We start from the raw sequence: 19,808 nt of genomic DNA, 5'->3' as shown, positions 1-19,808 counted from the left end.
GTCTACGAGTAATTTGCAGTGTCTACGAGCGCTCTACGAGCTACGAGCTTCGTAGCACCGTTGGCTACGGCGTAGCTACAACGAGTCTCATAATTTTCATTATTATTACGTACTTTATTACGTACTAACTCTCCACCCAACCTTGTTTCGTGGTTTACCCCTTTATAGCCGGAAATCCAGTCTTAAAGGACAGACTTACTACATTTTCGGGGGAATATTTCTAAAATTATTCTACGAATAATTTTAGTGTTCTGTAAATTCCGTGCGAAGTTTTCTCATTTTCCAATGTAAGACGGTAAATATAAAAATTCTATTTCGAACTAGTATTACTTATAAATGCTAAAGTTTCTGAGAACGGATGCTTGTTGGTTTTACGTCATACAAAGTTTTAACACGTAATATACTCGTACGATTTATGGATAAGCTTTTATTGCAGTCTTTCAAACAGCAACTGGGCAGCGATTTTCTTTGTTTTATCTTGAAATGCTTTTTTAATATAAATATTTTTTATGGCTTTGTATCGTGTGTATTTGTCATAGAATAGGACCACTTGTCCCCTTTAATATTGTACGAGGCGAGTAAGGGACACAAAGTCTAATAGGCACAAATAGAATTTCCATGGATGGTTAAGGTTAAGCAAGTGGCTGATTGACAGACGAATTTTCAAAATTTTCTGGATTATTTTTTATATTGACCAAGGCTCAGCAACGTCTTCGTGTTGTGTGGTTGCATTATAAATTCAAAACAAGAAAGAGAGAGAATTTTGGAAAAAAACCAATACGTACAATATATAGCTACACGACATTAAAGTAAAAGCAAATCCGGTAAAAGGAATACAGTCTGTATTGAAAGTTATAAAAATATTTGGCGGGAAGGCTGGCGTTATATTGCGGATATAAATCAGTTTTGGCAAAACCTGAGTGGCGATTGGGAAGGCGGCGGTGGCGCAGTGTGGTGGCGCCGATCCACGCTACCACCGAATTTGAAATTATGAAACAAATTGAAATATCTGATGTAGTATTTTGAACGAATTTACATGTCACTCATTGTTTATCGAAGCCTACTTGCAGCTAGTCGCTGAGTCAACCTTTATTACTGCTTAACTGAAGGGAATTAACCAGAGGACATGTCACTATTTAAAACAAGTGTAAGTTAAACGATATTTCAAAATCAAAAATGGAAAGCTTCAGCAGCATTCTAGCTGAGTGTTTGAGCGTTTTACGACGCAAAGACGTCGTGTATGTACCAGAGTGCTTATATTCATGTAGATAAAGATAAAAAGTACGACGAAAACACGCAACTGCAACGGTAATACAACTCTCAAGTAAATATGTACATATATTTGTTATTATCGCATCACGCCGCGACGCGCTACGTTACCATGTTGGTTTATTTATTTGAACTAACTTTTTTTGCACTTAATAAAGTATAAAATATACAGAAATTTATCCCATGAAGGATTTCATGTAGATACTTCAGCTGAGATGCAGGCTATTTATACCCTATTAGTATTCAAACGGCGACAAAATAACGAGTCTTAGACACTTCTATTTTCAATTTATTCCGAATTCGGTGCATGCCACCGAACCACCGTGCCACGCGGTGTCGTGCGCCGACACTCATCAAACATAAATATAACCTCGACATGAAAATATTACGCTTGTCACCCAAGACAGTCTACATTTGACAAAACATCTATTTATAGCAAAGTTGTGTTTAAGGTTTCGTAGATAAAAAATAATTTATTTTTGTAAGTCTTGAATATTTGTCTGTCTGCGAGACAGTATCACTTTATACATTGAAAGAACATTAATATGTTTTTATCAATCAATATAGTTTTATAAAAACATATTCTGTAGATGTTTTTTTGTTATAAGAATTGTTTTTTTGTTATTCGTTATGTAGTTCAAATTAATCTAATGCCAAAATATTATTCGAAAATTGTTTTTTGAAAAAATATGTGTGTTTGAAGGATATCTCATGTGCCATAATTTTTATTGCTACAAAGTGGCATACGCCACGTCGTGTGCCAGATCGTAAGGAGAGTTTATTATTTTTGGGCACATCAAATTCATTTGGTATTAATTTGATATTAGCCGATTAATGTTTCCATTTTATATACAGAATAAATGAAATGGTAAATATATCAATATAGATATTCAGAGAGGTAATGAACTCTTAATTGGTTCTAAATTATCGCATCGAGTCATAAACTCACAAATCAACTGTTAAACTGTAGTAATTTTATTGCTGAGAGGGCACTTTCGAAAACGCGTTTTCATGGGCTATAAAGGTTGTTTTTACTGAAAGCGGAAATATCTAGGTGAAGCGGATTGTGAGCGAGTAGTAAAAGTTTTAAAGCATCGTGTACACCGTCAGCAAACTGTTTCCCGGTCATATCGCTAGATTGGAAACCCGCGCGTGCCTGACCAGGTTACACTACATAGAATCCAAACAAATATATGGAAGATGCATGCATAGACGAAATATTTTAATCTTTAGCACTCTGCAACACCAACTGATTATATTCAAGATTCATTATTAGTTATGTATATGTTATGTATCACACTCGAAGGCATTCATTACATTTGCTCCGTGAACGAATTCTGTAGTGCGTTGAATTTCAACCGTAAATAGTAGCCGTTTTGGCGAGGAAACCGCACATCGAAAAACCGGTAAGCGTCGCGTGAAATTCTACCGGTTGCCGGCACAGACGGCGAGAAATATGGCCAAACCGTACCACAGAGTTATAATAAATCCATACCCCAATAAATTTCATATAATAAGCCCACGTTTGAAGTAGTTAGGTGTATAAATAATAAATCAGATTGTCTAAATGTTACGACTCAGTTACCTGCTTTTTAATACTTAATTAGTTAGGATATAATATTAGTTAGGATAAAGCACATATATTATCATATAATTTCAAAGCGAGGCTCTTGTCGGTGGAGTTCCTTCCATTGTTCTCTCTCCAAAGCCAACTTAACGCATAATACTCACTTTTACTTTTATTTGTCTGATGTAACTATATCTTGGTCTTCCTTACACTTTTGTCATAACAAGTGTCCTAACATTTTCCGTCTATAGCATAAATCACATAAATAGCAAAATTAAATCTGGCAAGAAAATAAATTGTTGTAACTTACGTATCTATTTCTCTAATTCTGTGGAGCACACAACGATATGTGACTGTTGACGGTGGCGACCTGTACCAGGACTTTGGAAGGCCATCCGATGTCGCCATATGTATATCAGCTAAGGTTCCAGTAACGTGCATGTTAACGAAACATTCACCATCGCAAGTTTAAACATGCATCGAATTTACGCAAAACGTAGCACTATCAGCGTTCGTGTAATTCTATACTTGATTTTGAAACTTTGTACCTACTTTATTTTATAACATTTTGAAACTTGATACTATATTACTGCAGATGTCTGCATTAATATAGTACTGCAGGGTTGCCAGACGACCGTGCAGAAAGGTCGAGGCAGGATATTGCAAGTAAGTTAAAAATATTAAAATTGATTTTATTAACTATACCCTACCTATACATTTTTAATATGATTAAATTAAATTTCCTAGATTACCTAATCAACTAAATATTATTTCATTAAAATTGCAATTATTTTAAGAATAAATATTGGCTAAATATAGTAAATATTGTTAAAATAGTTCCATTAGCGGGGAAATATCAACCATAAATAATAAACTGACTAAATTTATATATTTTTTTTTTCTTTTCTGTAAGTGTTATGGGTACTTAGGCTAATAAATGAAAAAAAAAACTTATTTTAATAATAATAAAAGTTATATTCTTATGTCATTATTAAAACAAGTTTGATTTTATGATATTCACCCCGAATAAGTGTAAGTATAATATTAAGTACCTAAATAGTGGTTTATTTGTGTTGTGCGAGGTCGAGGATGCGGTGGTTTTGAGAGAAATGCGCGGTCAGGTAGAAATTTATAAAGATTATCCATCAAGGATAGGAATTTAGGGCCAGAAACAAGTATTTTCATAGAACTTTTTCTTTAATCTTCCGCGTGATCCAAGGTGAATTCACAGTTGCCACGCCCAAAAGCCCAGATCCATTTAAAATTTGAAGCTTTAGTTGAGATTTTACTACCGCGATCGTGATCTCAGAATTGTAATTAATTATTTTGAATTATTGACTAAACAAGAAAAAAAAAATGAACTAAAAGCCGAAAAATATGTCAAATAGCTGCTGTATACATGTATATTTACAGAAACATAGAACATTTTTACTAACAATTTTTTCAAAGTCTATTTCATTGGACGGATGTAATTTAACAATCTGGTATACCACTCATCGATAAAATAATATGAAATTCACTATACGCCATTCATACGTCCCCACTACTGCTGAGGTCTTCCTCACCAGTAATGAAGAAGAAGTCTGAGCCATTATGCGACATGGGTATGATTATACCACATACTACAATATAATTTACTTTTTAATTAGATGTCTAAAAATATTAAAATTGTTAGTTGAGTATTTATTCTAGTAGCATTACGGAGTAATTTGGAATATTAGTCAAAGAGCTGCGTATATCAGCATTTGTGCATACTCTCAGCATTGCCAGTTGCATCGCAGCTGACTCGAAGGCAACTGGCGTAAACTTTAAGTAAGAGAAAATTTGCTTTGAAATATTTTCCGAGACGAAAATGCACGGCAAATAAGGAAGCTCCATGTACACTAAGATTTCTCTTAAAATAAATGCCATGTATATTTCTGTCTCTTTCCGCTGATATATAAAATTTTAAAGCAAGTCTATTTCGAATATTACTTATGCTGAATATGCACTTTTATTATGAAATATTTAAGGAGATTTCACGTTTTAAAATATGGCAAAAATTGTGTTTATTATTGATTTATGGACGGTTTGCTGTTACTTTGAATGAACATTTACTGAATTTTACTAACATGTGTATCTTAGAAATACTAGTGTATGAAATGATAGGACCGTCAAATTCAATGCACTTTTTCAAGTTCAATTTTAAATTATATTTATAATATACTTCCCAAAGTATCGAAACGCCAAAAAATTAGAAGAAATGCCGAAATATAACAATATAAATTTAATTTTAAAAAAAATTATAATACGGGGAATTACTCCGTTATTTCAGCTTATGGATTGAGAAAATCATTATTATTTACATTATTATAGGTGGAATTTGAAATCAAAAGTAACGTGAAAACGCGGAAGGAGATGGATGACAAGGAAAATACGCGAGAAAATTCAAAAGGAGCAAGGTGGAGCGGGAAAATTGGCTTCATTAGATAGAGAACGAGGGCGCGTTATTATTATACACACGGCTGCGATGGATGGCGAGCGAACACTGCCGAAAGTTCAGCTCAGACTGCTGAAATGTGTGACATTGGTAACGGTATTCCGTTATTCGTTTGGAACAGATTTAAGGTTTTAGGGTAGATAAGATATTTATTGATATCAAAGTACATACAACAAATAGTATAGTAACATTAATAATTAAAGAACCCAGTGTACATAACTATAAAGTCATAAATGGCCAATATCTCAGTGCATATTATACACTAAGAGATTTTCAAATACCACTTGGAGGTATTCTCTACACGGGATTGCGTGATTAAATGCTGTTACAGCTGTGAAAAATAAAAATATTTTGGTAGATTAGAGAGTGGATAAATAAATAATAAATAAATATATTGGGACAAATCACACAGATTGAGCTAGCCCCAAAGTAAGTATTTGTATTATGAGATACTAACTCAACGATATTATATTTTATAACAAATACATATATAGATAAACATCCAAGACCCGGGCCAATCAGAAAAAGATCATTTTCCATCATGACCCAACCGGGGATCGAACCCACGACCTCTCAGTTCAGGGGCGAGCACTTTACCACTGCGCCATCGAGGTCGTCAATGGAATGATTGAGTCGTGGATGAATTAAGTGACTATTTAATGAAAATAAATAAACAAGATGTGTCCCTATGTGCTACACCAAAGGCAAGCTGGAGAAGGTGTATAGTAGATGGAAAATAAGTAAGTAGTTAATAGTGTTGATTTAATGAAGTAACATTTCTCGTAGTTATTAAAGTTAATTTAATTATCATTATCGAAATTTTCCTATTCATCGAAATCGTGCAATTGTATATGAAAAATAGTCCTTCTTTTGTGGTTGAGGTTATCTCGATGGTTACCTATATTCTGTAGTAACCTTAATTTTAATAAAAATAAGTTTTGTCCATATGATTATATTCTGCATGATTTGATGTATTGTTAGGAGCTAATATTTTACTCACAAATGAAAGACGATATGATAATGAGGAGGAATTGTTGGTCGTGAAATAAAAAAAGATATGATGTCTAAAATTCATTATTTTATTTATTGGGAATGCAATTATGACTATATTTTTCAAATAACATATTTATTGCAATAGCAATAAGATTACCAAAATTATTTAGAAAAGAAATACAACCATCGATCGTCCATTCAAAGGCCCGTATTAAAGTTTAGATACCCAAATTAAGGGAAACTACTCTCTTTTTACGAGGAAAACTTCCTAACCGCTTTTATACAACGAGCACAATATTTTCCGATAATCGCCTGCAAATCGGTTCGGTTTTTACCCAAATTTGTTCGAGTAATATACTTGAGCAGAGAAAAAGGTTTAGCTCCGCTTATGCAAAGGAAAATTTTTAAGATTATGTTTTTTTTGTTCAACATGTTTAACTCAGTATCTATATTTTTTACTATTTTATAAATGCTAAACACTTCGTTCGTTTGATAAGTTTTTGATTGAAATATATCACCAAAAAAATTACCAGTTGTAAATTTTTTGAAAAACGATAGCTATAATAAATGAAATGTGGATGCGTGCACGAATATAATCAAATCAGTTTTTATGAAACCGAAATTTGAGTTTTAATATTTTCTACATTATATAAAGGACCTATTGTCGTGACTTAGGCACTTATGTGTCACTGAAAGTTTAAAGCTTTTTATTCCGTGAATTTCCCACAGGAGCAGATTTTTTTGAGGAATAAAGCCTACGTCTTTTTCTTGTCTATGCAAAATTTTAAGAAGATAGGTAGAGTAAATCAAGCGAGAATAGGTTACAAACAAAAAATAAATAAAGATACTTTTGCATTTATAATATTAGATGGATTTCGTTAAAACGCAAAAGACAACGTAACAATTAAACGGTAATTACTTCAAATGTTAATGTGCGATAGAAAATTACATGCGATAAACTATAACAATGGAGTTCCGTAGTCGCGTGTTGGTTTATGTGGCAATTGTCGACGCGACGGGCATTCCTCGGCGCTAGTTGAGATAGCGTCTGTTCCATTTGGTGCCCGGTCTTTTGTTCCCACAGGAGACGATACGGAGTTTTTTCTAAATATTTTTTTTATCCGGCATGTAAATACAATTTTCTCGTTAACTAACAGAACAATATGTAACTACATTTTTCTGTCTCCCAGTTGGGTTCGAATGCAGATTAAACATTTTGTGAGTATTTCAACTATTTACATTGAATATTGTTATTATTATATCTGGATCTGTTATATAGGTATATTTGTTTTTACGTACAATTGATTTTATGTACAAAGGCAGAACGGGTAAGTGAGCCAGTGGTAGACAGTGGCGTAGCTAGGTGACTATTGCTCATGGTGTAAAAAGGATCCAGAGCTCACCACCCTCAACTTCAACTTCAAGTTTTATTACTAAAAATGACGAATATGCGATCAAAAAATAGCGCTAGTGGCTTGTCCGGCGGCCTCTTGAGTGATGCGTCTCATGACCTGTGTTAGGTGCCTATGTGATGAGAGCTTCGGACGCGCAAGGAGTTACATCACCGCAGAGGGCGCAAGAAGTTTATACCGGAGGTGACGACCAACAACAAATTGTAGTTTGTAGCACAACTACACCAAATAATCATATACAAAATACCAAGTTCTCAACTCTGAGCGAAGTTCACCGACTTGAAATGAACGGTGATTATATAGTTGTGTAGGATAGAAAAGGTCATTAGGAGTGTTCCAATAATTATTGTTTTTGAGTCAAACGTAAAATGATCAATTTAGTAAATACTGCTACACAACCACCGAAAGTAGATTTAAATATTGTCTTCAATCTGACAAACACATTTTATAGAGTGTGTGGTGTCAGTTTTTATTCAAGTTACCTAAATGTATCAAACAAGAGTTTTGCGACTACCTGCAATCATTTGGTGGCAAATGGTTGCATACACACTAGACTTTGGATTTGTTCTTAATTGAGTCAATGTAATATACGCGTGTTGTTTAAACACAAAGTGCTAGTTAAAACATTTCATAACAAAGGGTTAGATTTATTTAACCTTTAGATTTGAAAATGCAACTCTCAAACAAAACCCTAGTGTAGCGGAGTTAGACAAAGCCGTACTTTTGTTATGGTGTGTTTAGAATTTGTAGTCGACTACAAGCCACGAGTCATTCACATCACGTGCACAGTGTGGTTATTTAAATTTTTATTCCATCTGAGGATTGAATAGAGTAATCTCAATTAGGCTTTGGGTATTAAACCAACTAGAGAGACCTGACAAAGGTACGAACCCGGTGGTTATACGTAGCTGTAAAATGATCGGCGTTATTTTTGTTTGGGAGTCCACAGTGCATATAGTAAGCATTAACTTGCCCGCACTGACATTTACAAACTATTATTTTAGGTTAGCACTAATGGTTACACCAGTTGTTTTAATACTCAAAGCAATCAGCAAACGAACAAACAATAGATTTAAAACGCTAGAGCGGCCGGCACATATTTTGTGGAATCCAATAATTCCTTTTTGAATATTCTATAGCTCATCCAGCAAAAAGCTAATCCTGTGAATAATGGGTTATAGATATCACGGCGGGGCAGGCGCGCCGAAAAATATGCTGATTGTTCCCGTCGTGTGCTCGCCGTTTTAATACGCCATTTAAATAATAAATCTCCAGTCTGTTGATGTTTTAATTGCCTTCATTGCTATTTACAGCGGATCCTTTGTATTGACCGTTCGTAATAAACGCTTAGATTGAGCGTCAATTAAACAATTTTATTCAGCAATTAGCTTGGTAACATACTAAGGATATTTTGGAAAATACAACTCAATGTAGCTATCGAATAGGTTTTCAAATATTTACAATTATAAACTTGTGTGTGTATGTTTTTTTATTAAATTGAGAAATGCAGAAATTAAATAAATGTATATTGATTGAAAAATTAAATATCTATATCTGGCTACTGAAAATTCTGTAAACCAACATAAAAATGAATTGGATTCTATCTTGTTTGTTTTATGAACTAGTAGTAGGTAGTTATGCAAATGTAAATCCGCTTTAAATGAACAATAAAAGAATTTCAATCAATTTTGAAGTGTACTTGTGAACAAAATGAATACTTTTGTATACAAAATGAATACTTTAGTGAAACCGATGAATTTTAGAAACGAGAAAAAGTTCGCCAATAAATTAGACGGGCAAGCGGCGGGAACTCCAGCCGTTTGAAGTCGCATGGATCACTTGGCGGTAAAGGTCTCAGTCCATGGCTGCTCACCACATGAAGTTAGATAGTTCGGATTTTTTTAACAGACTTAAGAATTTCATTCGTTTAATATTTGAATTTGGTTCATGTAAGTAAACTTAATGGCACTATATCAAAGGACTTGAAACAGGCCCAGTTGAACGAAGTGACAAATCCAGGATCGACCGAAGAAGTATGGATAGAAGAAGATGAATTTTAATCTTGGATAAATATTTGGCTATTTTATAGCTCAAAAGAATATAGTATGCACTAATTATTTCAATTCGATAATCTGTTTCGTGCGACATGAAAGGCCTGTATCTAAGCCAAAAGCGGCCATTTCGAATAGAATAATTCTGTGACTATGTCATTTCAGGTTAATTGAAGTATATTTAAGACACATGTTTGTCGAAATAATTTTCCTTGGTAACAGGTACAAATATGAATGTATTCACATAAGGTAAACCTTGACAGTTATTGGCCTTATCAGAATAATATTTTTTTTATTTTAATAATAAGGTAACAAAATAATAGTTATTTCTATACAAGTTATATACTTCATATCTCTTTGCGAGCGTAATTCGTTTACTGCTTGAATATGTTTTTGTAAAAATAATATTTGTAACTCTTTTTGACTACAATTCACTGAGATTTAAATGCAAATGTACTAAATAACATACATTAATTTAAACCCAAATGTGATTAGAAAATCATGTATTTTGTTAACCGTAACGAAATTGTGGCCTAAAACAATATTACCGCCATAGAATGGTCGGAGGGCTGGGAAGCTATCACGTGTTATATGTTAACAATGCTCTGTAACGTCAATCTGTCATGTCATGTATGTATTCACATGGAAATCCTGCTTCTTTACAGCTTTTATTTAATACGCTAGAAATATTGCGTCTTCTCGAGCACATTGCGAAAAAGTAGTAAAGTTTTTATGGAGAGTTCAGAGATATATACTCGTACTTAACATATTTTTATAAATTGCGGAGTTTAAAGTCCTGTTCTGATCGGTCCTGATATAGTTTAGCTTTTTTAAAGAACATTATTTTTGTTCACAAAGAAATTTCATTTCCCTCTCTCATCTAAGCGTTTTGTAGGTTTTTTCCCCGCCATTAAATCTCGGAACCCACGGTCTGTTTTCTGGTCTGATCACTAAGTATGCGAAAGTGCGAGGTGGAGAAGAAAAAGTAGGAAATGAGATTTTGATTATTGTAAATTTAAAAGTAGTGTAGTATAATTAGTAACATTTAAGTAATTCTATACATTACGGTTAGAAATTCAAAATTTAGTAAAAATATAGCAACCAATTATATATATTAATTATATTATATTTAAAGTTAATTTGAGAACTCTAGCTTTAATTAATACAATTGCATTGCTATATTATTCCAAGTCTGCTTTTACACTAGAATATGGATTTAGATGCGGTTGTCGCTATTGGATAAGATATTTTTGAGAAAGTATTTAATTTCTACTTTCACCTGCGTAAAATCAGGGCAATAAATTATTCATATTAAAGTTTGCAACAAAATTTGTACATTTTAATATATAACATCATCGGAACCAGTCTTATCTATACATTTGAGTCCTAAGCATTATGCAATATTGTTTTGTCTAACATAAGATAAGATATTCAATTGCCGGGGTCACGAGCGTCGTATTTGATTGATAAAAAATGTAGTTCTTCGTAACATAATTATAAACACGAATAATCGAACAAATCGGGCTCATGCGAATGGAAAATCACAAAGAATTGTTTATTTTGTTACAATAGCAACCATTAATCATATTCTCCATTAGTCTCCACAAAATAACACAGTAGATCGTAAGCATGCACAATCTGTCTGTTTACAAACTTAAACAACACGTATGTAGCTTCGTAACTTTTTGCGGAAACTGCAAACTTTCTCCGTGCAAATAAAACATGTTCTAAGATCGTGATGTATCTTCACATTAAGTTCTATGTTCTACGTTGTAAAATATGTTTGAAAATACCTAAATTTTACATGCAACCCTTGTCAACAATAAAAAAATTAATCAGTAATAAATTAAAAAAACAAACAATTTAAATATTCAGGCACTTTAGTATTTTAACTTACCGTCGGAAGATGATGCATTGTGGATAATTAGCAGCAACACCACGAGAGTGGCCGCTGACCACGGCACATGTCTTTCTCCGTGCATCATGTATTACCCCATCGATATCGCAATCGAATGAACTTTGCAGACTTTTACATACGTGTCAACAAGAGAGTCATGGTCGGTAAATTCGTTCATTCATTCGCCGGCAGAATATGGAGCGATTAAATATTCATTGGAAGGCTGTGAATTGAGCGGCTGTTCGTTCGTGTATCGAGTTCGTATAGCTGGGGATCGAGCGACGGGCGGCGTCGTCTCGAGGCGCGCTGACTGCGTACTGTCTCCTCTACCTTTGTCTGTCGGTCGGATCCCGAGCGGCGCTTGCGTGGCGCCGCCTCGCTTCAAAAAGACGAACATTACCAGTATTTGTAACAGTTTGCATCAAATTGATATAAATGGAGACGGTTTTAATAAAGTGTAATTGACTTTTGCCAAGTTTGCGTCGCATTAATTTGGACCACGCTAAGACGCCCCGGGCAGGTGCGCCGCGCTAAGTACCGATGGAGTTGCTCCGCTGTTTGCTATGAATAATCTCGAATTTAAATTAATGATAATTATGATGAGTTTTTATAAGTTGGCTGTGATATTTTGGAGATTTATGTCAGAAACCCCTCACTTCTCTCCCTTTTATAACAGTTGAAATATGGAATGAAAATGTCGTAGAATCAATGTTGCTATAACCAGGTATTATTGAGGTAAATGGGTCTGTAAACCATAAGCTGTTTAAAATGAATCCGAAGTAGTCTTATTTCATAAATACAGAGTGCATACTAAGTTTAAGTCAATTCATAAACAATAAGTCCGTTATCTCCAAAAGTTGTACGCAGGTATTGATAAAACAATTATCGTCAGTTGTATCTTATTATAAACTTTGTATAGAAGTAAAATGAAATTTCTACCGAATGCAAATAGATTTTCTGTTATAAAGGTTTATAACTAAGGCATGGGTAATCAAAATTTTACAAAGTACAGATACAAATACAGACTTACGAATAAATAGACAAAACAAATAATTATGAAATTTGCAGGCCACGTTTAGCTGTATGGTGGGCTTATTGGAGGAATTGAGATTAAGTTGTGACAGGTGGCTAGTTCATTGCCTATGAGGAAAGTTTCAAATTTATAACCCTAATCCTTGCTTGCCTTTTACAATCTTCTCGAGGCAGCGCCGTATTTAGATTTCTGCGGCCCATAAACAGAGTATGTGGTGGAGCCCCTCATATCGTTTGTGGTTTACTGTTGAAAGTATCTTTATTATTAAGTTCAAGTTAAAGAAGAGACGAAGTTGGCGAACATAAAATTTATTCAAAATTTAACTAGTGGTACTTACCAGCAAAATTATTTTTCATCTGATTTTCATATCAATAAATGAATTAATAATATCATCGAAGTCTTCAAAACATCACTCTCTAAGAAAAGCGAAAATATTTAATCTGTCCTCAGTCATAAAACTTTGGAATTTATTTTTATAAGCTTCAGTTCTGACAAGGTTCTTTCAGCCGTACAATTTGTCACCATTAGTTTGAGATATATTCTCAGAATTACCTAAGCCTTGGGAAAGCACTCTTTAACATTGTTTTTCGAAATGTGAACACAAAAGGCGCCATTTGTTTTCATATTTCGTGCTGCTTGATCTCGACGATTTTAAAATATTAACTTTTTCCGCTCAGAGAAAATATATGTAAATTTATAACAAAACTCAGTATCGATTATCGATTTATCGACAGCCTTTATCGATTTTTTTTATGCGGTGGCGGCCCCCTTGTTGTTGCCCATAGGCAGCTGTCAATGTGGTCTGTGCATAAATCCGGCACTGGCGCGCGAGGAGAAGCATCTGGCGCATTTTGAGTTTCTCACGTAGCAGACCAGCATGTAAGACAAAAAAAAAACAATCCAGGCTTTACTAATTTCACTTATTTTAGGACCAATCGCAATATGATATCTGAGGATTTTTATGAAAAGTCATTTCAAAAAATAAACAGATGATTGAACACTTATCAGTTCGGTATCGTTTAGAACTCCGATCAATATTAATTAGAAGCCATGCGACCTTCTAGCTAAGTACTAATTAATTATAGGATCTTTTTTTTTTTAATAAACAAAATATAATAAAATTTCTTACAGTTAGTTACTTGAGGGTTGAATCAGACTGAATTTAATACCTACTTTTACTATGGCCTATTTTGACAACACTGCAAGTTAAAAGTGTTTACTGCAGTGCATCTTTTGTGTGAGAAGTTCATGTTTCAATAAGAAGATCGCTAGACGACGCAATATTATTCCCAATTGTTACTCGTTCGTAACTTCCACTCGTTGTTTCAAATTTTTTGTACAAATAAAAAAATAATAATCACGTCATCTGTCCCAAAATATTTTCGTTCCTTTTTCCTCTTTACCCGTCTGTAAAAGTTGTCTAGACGATAGAGCCACAATTTGTACATTGAAATAAATTATGTCTTTAAAAAATAATGTATTGTAATAAATTTAAACAATCTCAATTATCTACATCAACCTCTATCATTTCCAATACATTTAATTATGTATTATATATATTATTAATAAATGTTAATCTACAATTTTGCATAGGTAAATAAATAAATCTATATTTTGTATGTTAGACGAAACTTAACTAAATTTTAAATTTACGATAGGTAAAATTTAGCTGACTAGTAATTGGGGAAATGGAGAGACGCGAGGAGTAAAGCCTTGTCGAATTATGACAACATGCCATTGATTTATTGCTAAGTTAGATTTATTATCGAACTTAGAATAGAAGTTCATAATCGCAGCAGTATACGAAAATATGTGTCAATTTTCTATGAAGAAGTTGACACTAAATATATTTTTTCACCATATTAAGTATTTCAACAAAAAAAAAACAGTAGCTTTCATTATTGTGTTCCGTTTTGAAAAATGACAAAAGTAGTAAATTACAGGGTACTGTGGAAAAAAACCCTAGGCCAAGTCGGCAACGAGTGTGTTTTTTGCTGGCGTCTATAGGCTGCGGTGACCGCTTCCCATTTGGCACCTAATATACAAAAAACAATGTGGCATTGTCACGGGATGCGTTAAAAAATTGACAACAATGCTTTTGTGTACGGCAATATAATTGGTTGGCTGCGTCCGACAACGATAGTTACAGTAACGCGATCAAGTTCGAATTGAAAACTCGCATCTTTACAGATTTACCGGCAACTCGGCCAAAAGATAAATCGTTTTTTCATTTTTAAATATTATCCGATCTCAATAATTTTTATTATGTGATTGACGACATTAGGTTCTATAGGTTTTCTTTTTCATTTTTTTAACAGATTCAAATTTATTTGTTTGTGTAAGTAAGTAAGTGTATCATTATTTATGTGATTAAAATTTCATTGAAGTTAACCGTATTATAATAAACTTAAAATATTTTTTTGAAAAGAAATCTATTATCTTAATCTATATATATATTACTCTTCCGTTATTGAGTGACTGACAGACAACGCACAGCCGAAACTACTGGGCGTAGCAAGCTGAAATTTGATGTGTGTACAGTGTAGGGGAGCACTAAGAAGTGATTTTCTGAAATTCCCACGGGAGACGAATTTTTACTCACATACGAAGTTGTGGGCAAATGCTAATCTTAGAATATAGTAGGTATGCCAAAACGATTAATACCAAAATCAAATAAATTGTCATTATTTGTTTAAAGAAAAACGTTACACTATCGCTCTTTGTTGCACCGCACTATCGGCGTTTGCTACTAGCGCAACGGCGAAAGTATATTTTTCTAAACACCTATTTCGAAAAAATCTGATCGCTAGACTTTAGTCTAAAGTGGTTGGCGAAATAGGCGAAACCACGCATAAGTTACGCGTGGTTTGTCTATAAGGACATATTGAATAATCACTATGTGGATGTATTACCATATTAAGTACAATTAATTATTCAAGCTTATTGAGTTCACGGCAATCGAGTCTTCGTACGATGATATCGACGCAAATCTTATTAGCCTTGAGTGGGGGTGTAAGTTAATTAACTTCATATCGTGTTTGTTTACATTTGCTCTTATTAATTTAACAGACATCTGGAAACATAATATAGGATATTTTGGGCATGTTAAATGTTATGACAAATTAATCAAACAAGTTAATATTGGATTAGTGTGTTCGCTAAATATTCTGGCCACAGGTTTAGTTTAAATTTTATAGATAAGATGTTACGTTGTTTACTATATTATTTTTCGTATTAGCAAGATGACTTTCTTCTAAATTCGTGGTAATTCGCCATTCTTGGAGATATCCTATTAATATTATAAAATGGGAAAGTTTGTGATACATGTGTGTATGTTTATTCATTACTCTTTCACGCAAAATCTTTGTTATGAAATTTGGTATACGTATATAAAAATTACCCTACTTTTTATCTCGAAATTCCCACGGGAGCGAAGCGCCGATATGTAATGATCAATACACGTTATCAACACACTTGAAGTCGTAGTGTAAAATGTGTATTAATAAACGAATTCTGTAATAAGTGTGTTAAAAATATGTAAATATATATTACGACAAAATTAAATTACTATCACTATATACTATCTGATTATGTATCTTACAAATAATATTTATAATATTTTGACCAAAGTATTCTTACAATGTAAAGTTTCCGTCAACATTTTGATTCGGTTTCTGACAGTTTGGTACCTAACTATTTATGTAGGTAAATAAATAAGGCTGAAGTTCGATAAACGTAGATGAAAATGGTCCGTAACATACAGGATGCGTTGACTTCCAAAGACGTCAGAATTATTTAGTTATCATTTGTTATGGATAAAAATACTTTCTTTGATCTTTTTTCTATTTTGCGATATCGCTGTTAATATTGAGTCGTTATTTTTATGAATAATAGTAAATATGAATCAAAACGATATCTACCTCATTTTGATTAATATTTTTCTTAATTAAATATATAATATTTTAAATGAAAATTCTACTGGTATTGCTAAAATATAGTTTGTGTTGTTATTGTTTGATTAGCATGTTTGAATTCTATTTCCTGTTTAGTATTTGCTAGTAGGAACTATTTAGTTTAGAACCATTTGAGCTATAATTCTAAGTATGTGTGTTGTGTTTTCCGAGTGTTTTATCGAGAATTTCGAAATGTATTATGTATACAGGATTACTTGTAAAACACCAGCCACTTTGCAGCACTAGAAAGCTGACATCATGAACAAAAACATTTGTTCTATGAGTTTTGATATAACTCAATAAATTAAATAAAAAAATATTTTAAAAGTTTTTATTGTCCTGTCCTCAAATTCGTATATCCATGTTTGCGCATTCGCGTTAGCGCCGTCCTATGCCTCGCCTGCCATACACATTGAGTGTTTAGCATTAGAACGGTTATATAAAAAAAATATTTATTTTTTGGTATGAAAGTAACATAGTCATAATCATAGTGGTATCCTCATTTCTGAGGGTCGTGACCACCTGTAGCTGTGGTTATTGTAGACAAGAGCCTTCCGCGTTCTATTGTATTTTTCTCTGTGAGAAAATTTTTAGAAACTATGAAAACTAGACGAAGAAACGTCGTTGATTATGATTTCGCCATCTAGACCTGCGAGATTACTTGTGTTTTAAAAATAACCCTGTATAATACTCGTGTCTAGTTATTGTGTTTTAGGTAGATATAATTAAAGTCAGTATAAAAATGTCATGGGGGCAGACTTAAATAAAGAAAATTCGATTGCAATTTACAACAGCAATTTGGGGACACACTGTGCCGGGACGCTCGGCGTCTAAGCTTTACGAACCCTTTTTTCCTCCTTCGCAAATCGTCGGGGATTAAGCTTGGAAAGCTCACACCTTTTCACCAATATTTTTTGTGGTTGAACCGCCGGTAAACCGCTATGATACAAAGTGTTTCCCGACGATCAATAGCTGTTTTGAAAGGTAACTTTTCTTTACAGCTCTTATTGATATTTTGAAGAGGAATTGCTGAGATTAAATTAAAGGTCTTCAATTTTTTTTTCAACATTATTTTTTAGCAAGGAGGAAACGTTAGTTTGTGATTCAGCAAAAATTAAATGCAAAGTAGACACCTGAAATAGTACTGTAACGGGTGGTTCTCATTGAGACAAAGAGACGCGAATATATCAAATGTTTAGACGTATGTGTTTGACATATATAGGACATAGAAGCATATACTTCCTTCCATTTAATATCTGTCTATATATTTATAGATGGATATATCTATCCATATATACAACTAGATACGAGAAGAGTATAAACTGAATCACTGTAATTTGTTTTGAATTATTTGGATACGACATACACAACACAATTGTTTCTCTGCAGTCGTAGAAGGAAATATTGCGTTTCAACTTCTCAAAGCGTCGGCGGGCGTCTTTGTTCTGAGACATCAAATAAAAATTATTGCATTGTAAACATTCGCGAAAATCTTCTTACATGTGGCAAGAGGAACGTAAGAGCACAATGTATGGAGTAAAAGTTTGTTCGTTTCAAATTCAATATATTATGGCGAGCGTGCTCGCGCTCAGCCGACACCGAAACTCACTCGAGCGTTACTCACAGGAAATTTATTGTTTTTCTAAGAAAATTCCCTTCTCACTAAGCTACATCCTTGTTGGGCCCCAGGGGAAGAGTTGCAAAAACTTAATGATGTCTTGGAGGGGCTAGATTGTTTAACCTCATCCTGTTAGCTTAAACTCAGTCGAAGTCAGCGCAAAAACTTGTTCAGGATTTACCGAGAAAATATCGCTGGCTTATGTTGAAAGGAAGTTATTTATAGAATCTGGAAGTGTACCTGTATAAGCAATGTAATTCGCGCTATGACCTTATCTTCTTATACAAAGTAATTGAAGTAGCAAAGGGTCGGCTATTCGTAGAATCTCAGAAATAGTTATGAAAATTAGGATTTTGTTTATCTTATGTCACTTTTATCATGAGCAGTCGTTATACAATAAAATGAAATTATTTTGATGCCTATTTTAGTTTCGGGGAACATTTACCAGCATCTAGCCATAATAAACTAGCCTTAAACGAGTTCAGAATTTTAACTGACTTAAATCCTTACTTACTCTAAATACATAATACTAACTACTTATATAATAAAACCAATAAATTATGTTTATTTCGATATAAGCAAAATAAGATATATGCAATATTGTATTGCAAATGAAATACTTAATGCATCAAAACATTATCCTATAGGATTTCGTTTTAAGTTGTTGACATCAAACGCGAAACCTTATGTCATTTCTCAATGTTATGCAAACCAAAAGGGACCTGCCGCCGGCACAATTTCAAGATAGAGTCTTTTATCGGACACATAATAACATTCTGTGAAAAATCGTTAGCCCGTGTTCACATCACGGGCCACGTGCGCACGGCACTCCCGAGACTGATCCCTCCTTCTGCTTAGATTAAATTTGTTCCTATAAAAATAGTCGATAACGTGGAAAATGTGCAGATGTCGCCGGGCACTGTATGAGCCGATAGGGTTCGCGACGTGCCGCGCCTACGGAAATCATACACCGCCCGCCGACGCGTGACCCTAACATGCCCACTGAAAATATAAAACTGCTGAATCCTTTGCTCGACCGAATGTTACATCTACAGATGATTAACCCGAAACTGATGAATGGTTTCGTATTGTGAATTGAATTGGAAGTTTTAAGTAAAACAAACGACAACTCTCAGTTGACTATATTTGTGACATATAGAAAGGTAAGGAAAGCTTTTAAGTGTATTTCAAAGCACTTTCAAAAAGGCACTAAATTAAAATGTTTTATTTTCTATGCTCACAACGAAAAAGATTTAAGATTTATCGCATTAACAAAGAATTAGGGAAAGTGGTTCGAAGGAAACTTTATATTTTGTGATCGCGAACAGAAACTTGTACATTAGGTTTGAAAAACTGTGAATCATTCCGAGTTGGAGAATCAATATTTAAAAGCGCGAAAGTTGGAAACAAAATAAATCTTTTTAACAACAAATTTCTTTTGCTCTCGCCTTTCTCAAAGAATTAATTTATCATTTTGTTGGTATAGTTAGTTGTAGCGAAATTATGACAAAGCACTTTGTTGTTCTCGACTATTTA

At 33.6% G+C, this 19,808-nt stretch overlaps 1 protein-coding gene across 1 annotated transcript in view; it reads right to left on the bottom strand.

Moving 5' to 3' along the window:
• LOC128672505 (lachesin-like) overlaps positions 1–12,003 on the bottom strand; it is a 35,507-nt gene extending 23,504 nt beyond the window's left edge. The window contains exon 1 of the mRNA XM_053749703.2: positions 11,669–12,003. Coding sequence (XP_053605678.1) covers positions 11,669–11,756 — 88 coding nt within the window. The 5' untranslated portion in view covers positions 11,757–12,003. The remainder of the gene's footprint in view (positions 1–11,668) is intronic.
• Positions 12,004–19,808: the final 7,805 nt, after the last annotated feature.

This window comes from Plodia interpunctella, chromosome 9 (genome assembly GCF_027563975.2).
Source record: "Plodia interpunctella isolate USDA-ARS_2022_Savannah chromosome 9, ilPloInte3.2, whole genome shotgun sequence".
In the NCBI taxonomy this organism is placed as follows: domain Eukaryota; kingdom Metazoa; phylum Arthropoda; class Insecta; order Lepidoptera; family Pyralidae; genus Plodia; species Plodia interpunctella.
Note: the sequence above shows the minus strand (reverse complement) of the source record. Positions and strands in the feature narration are given on the sequence as shown.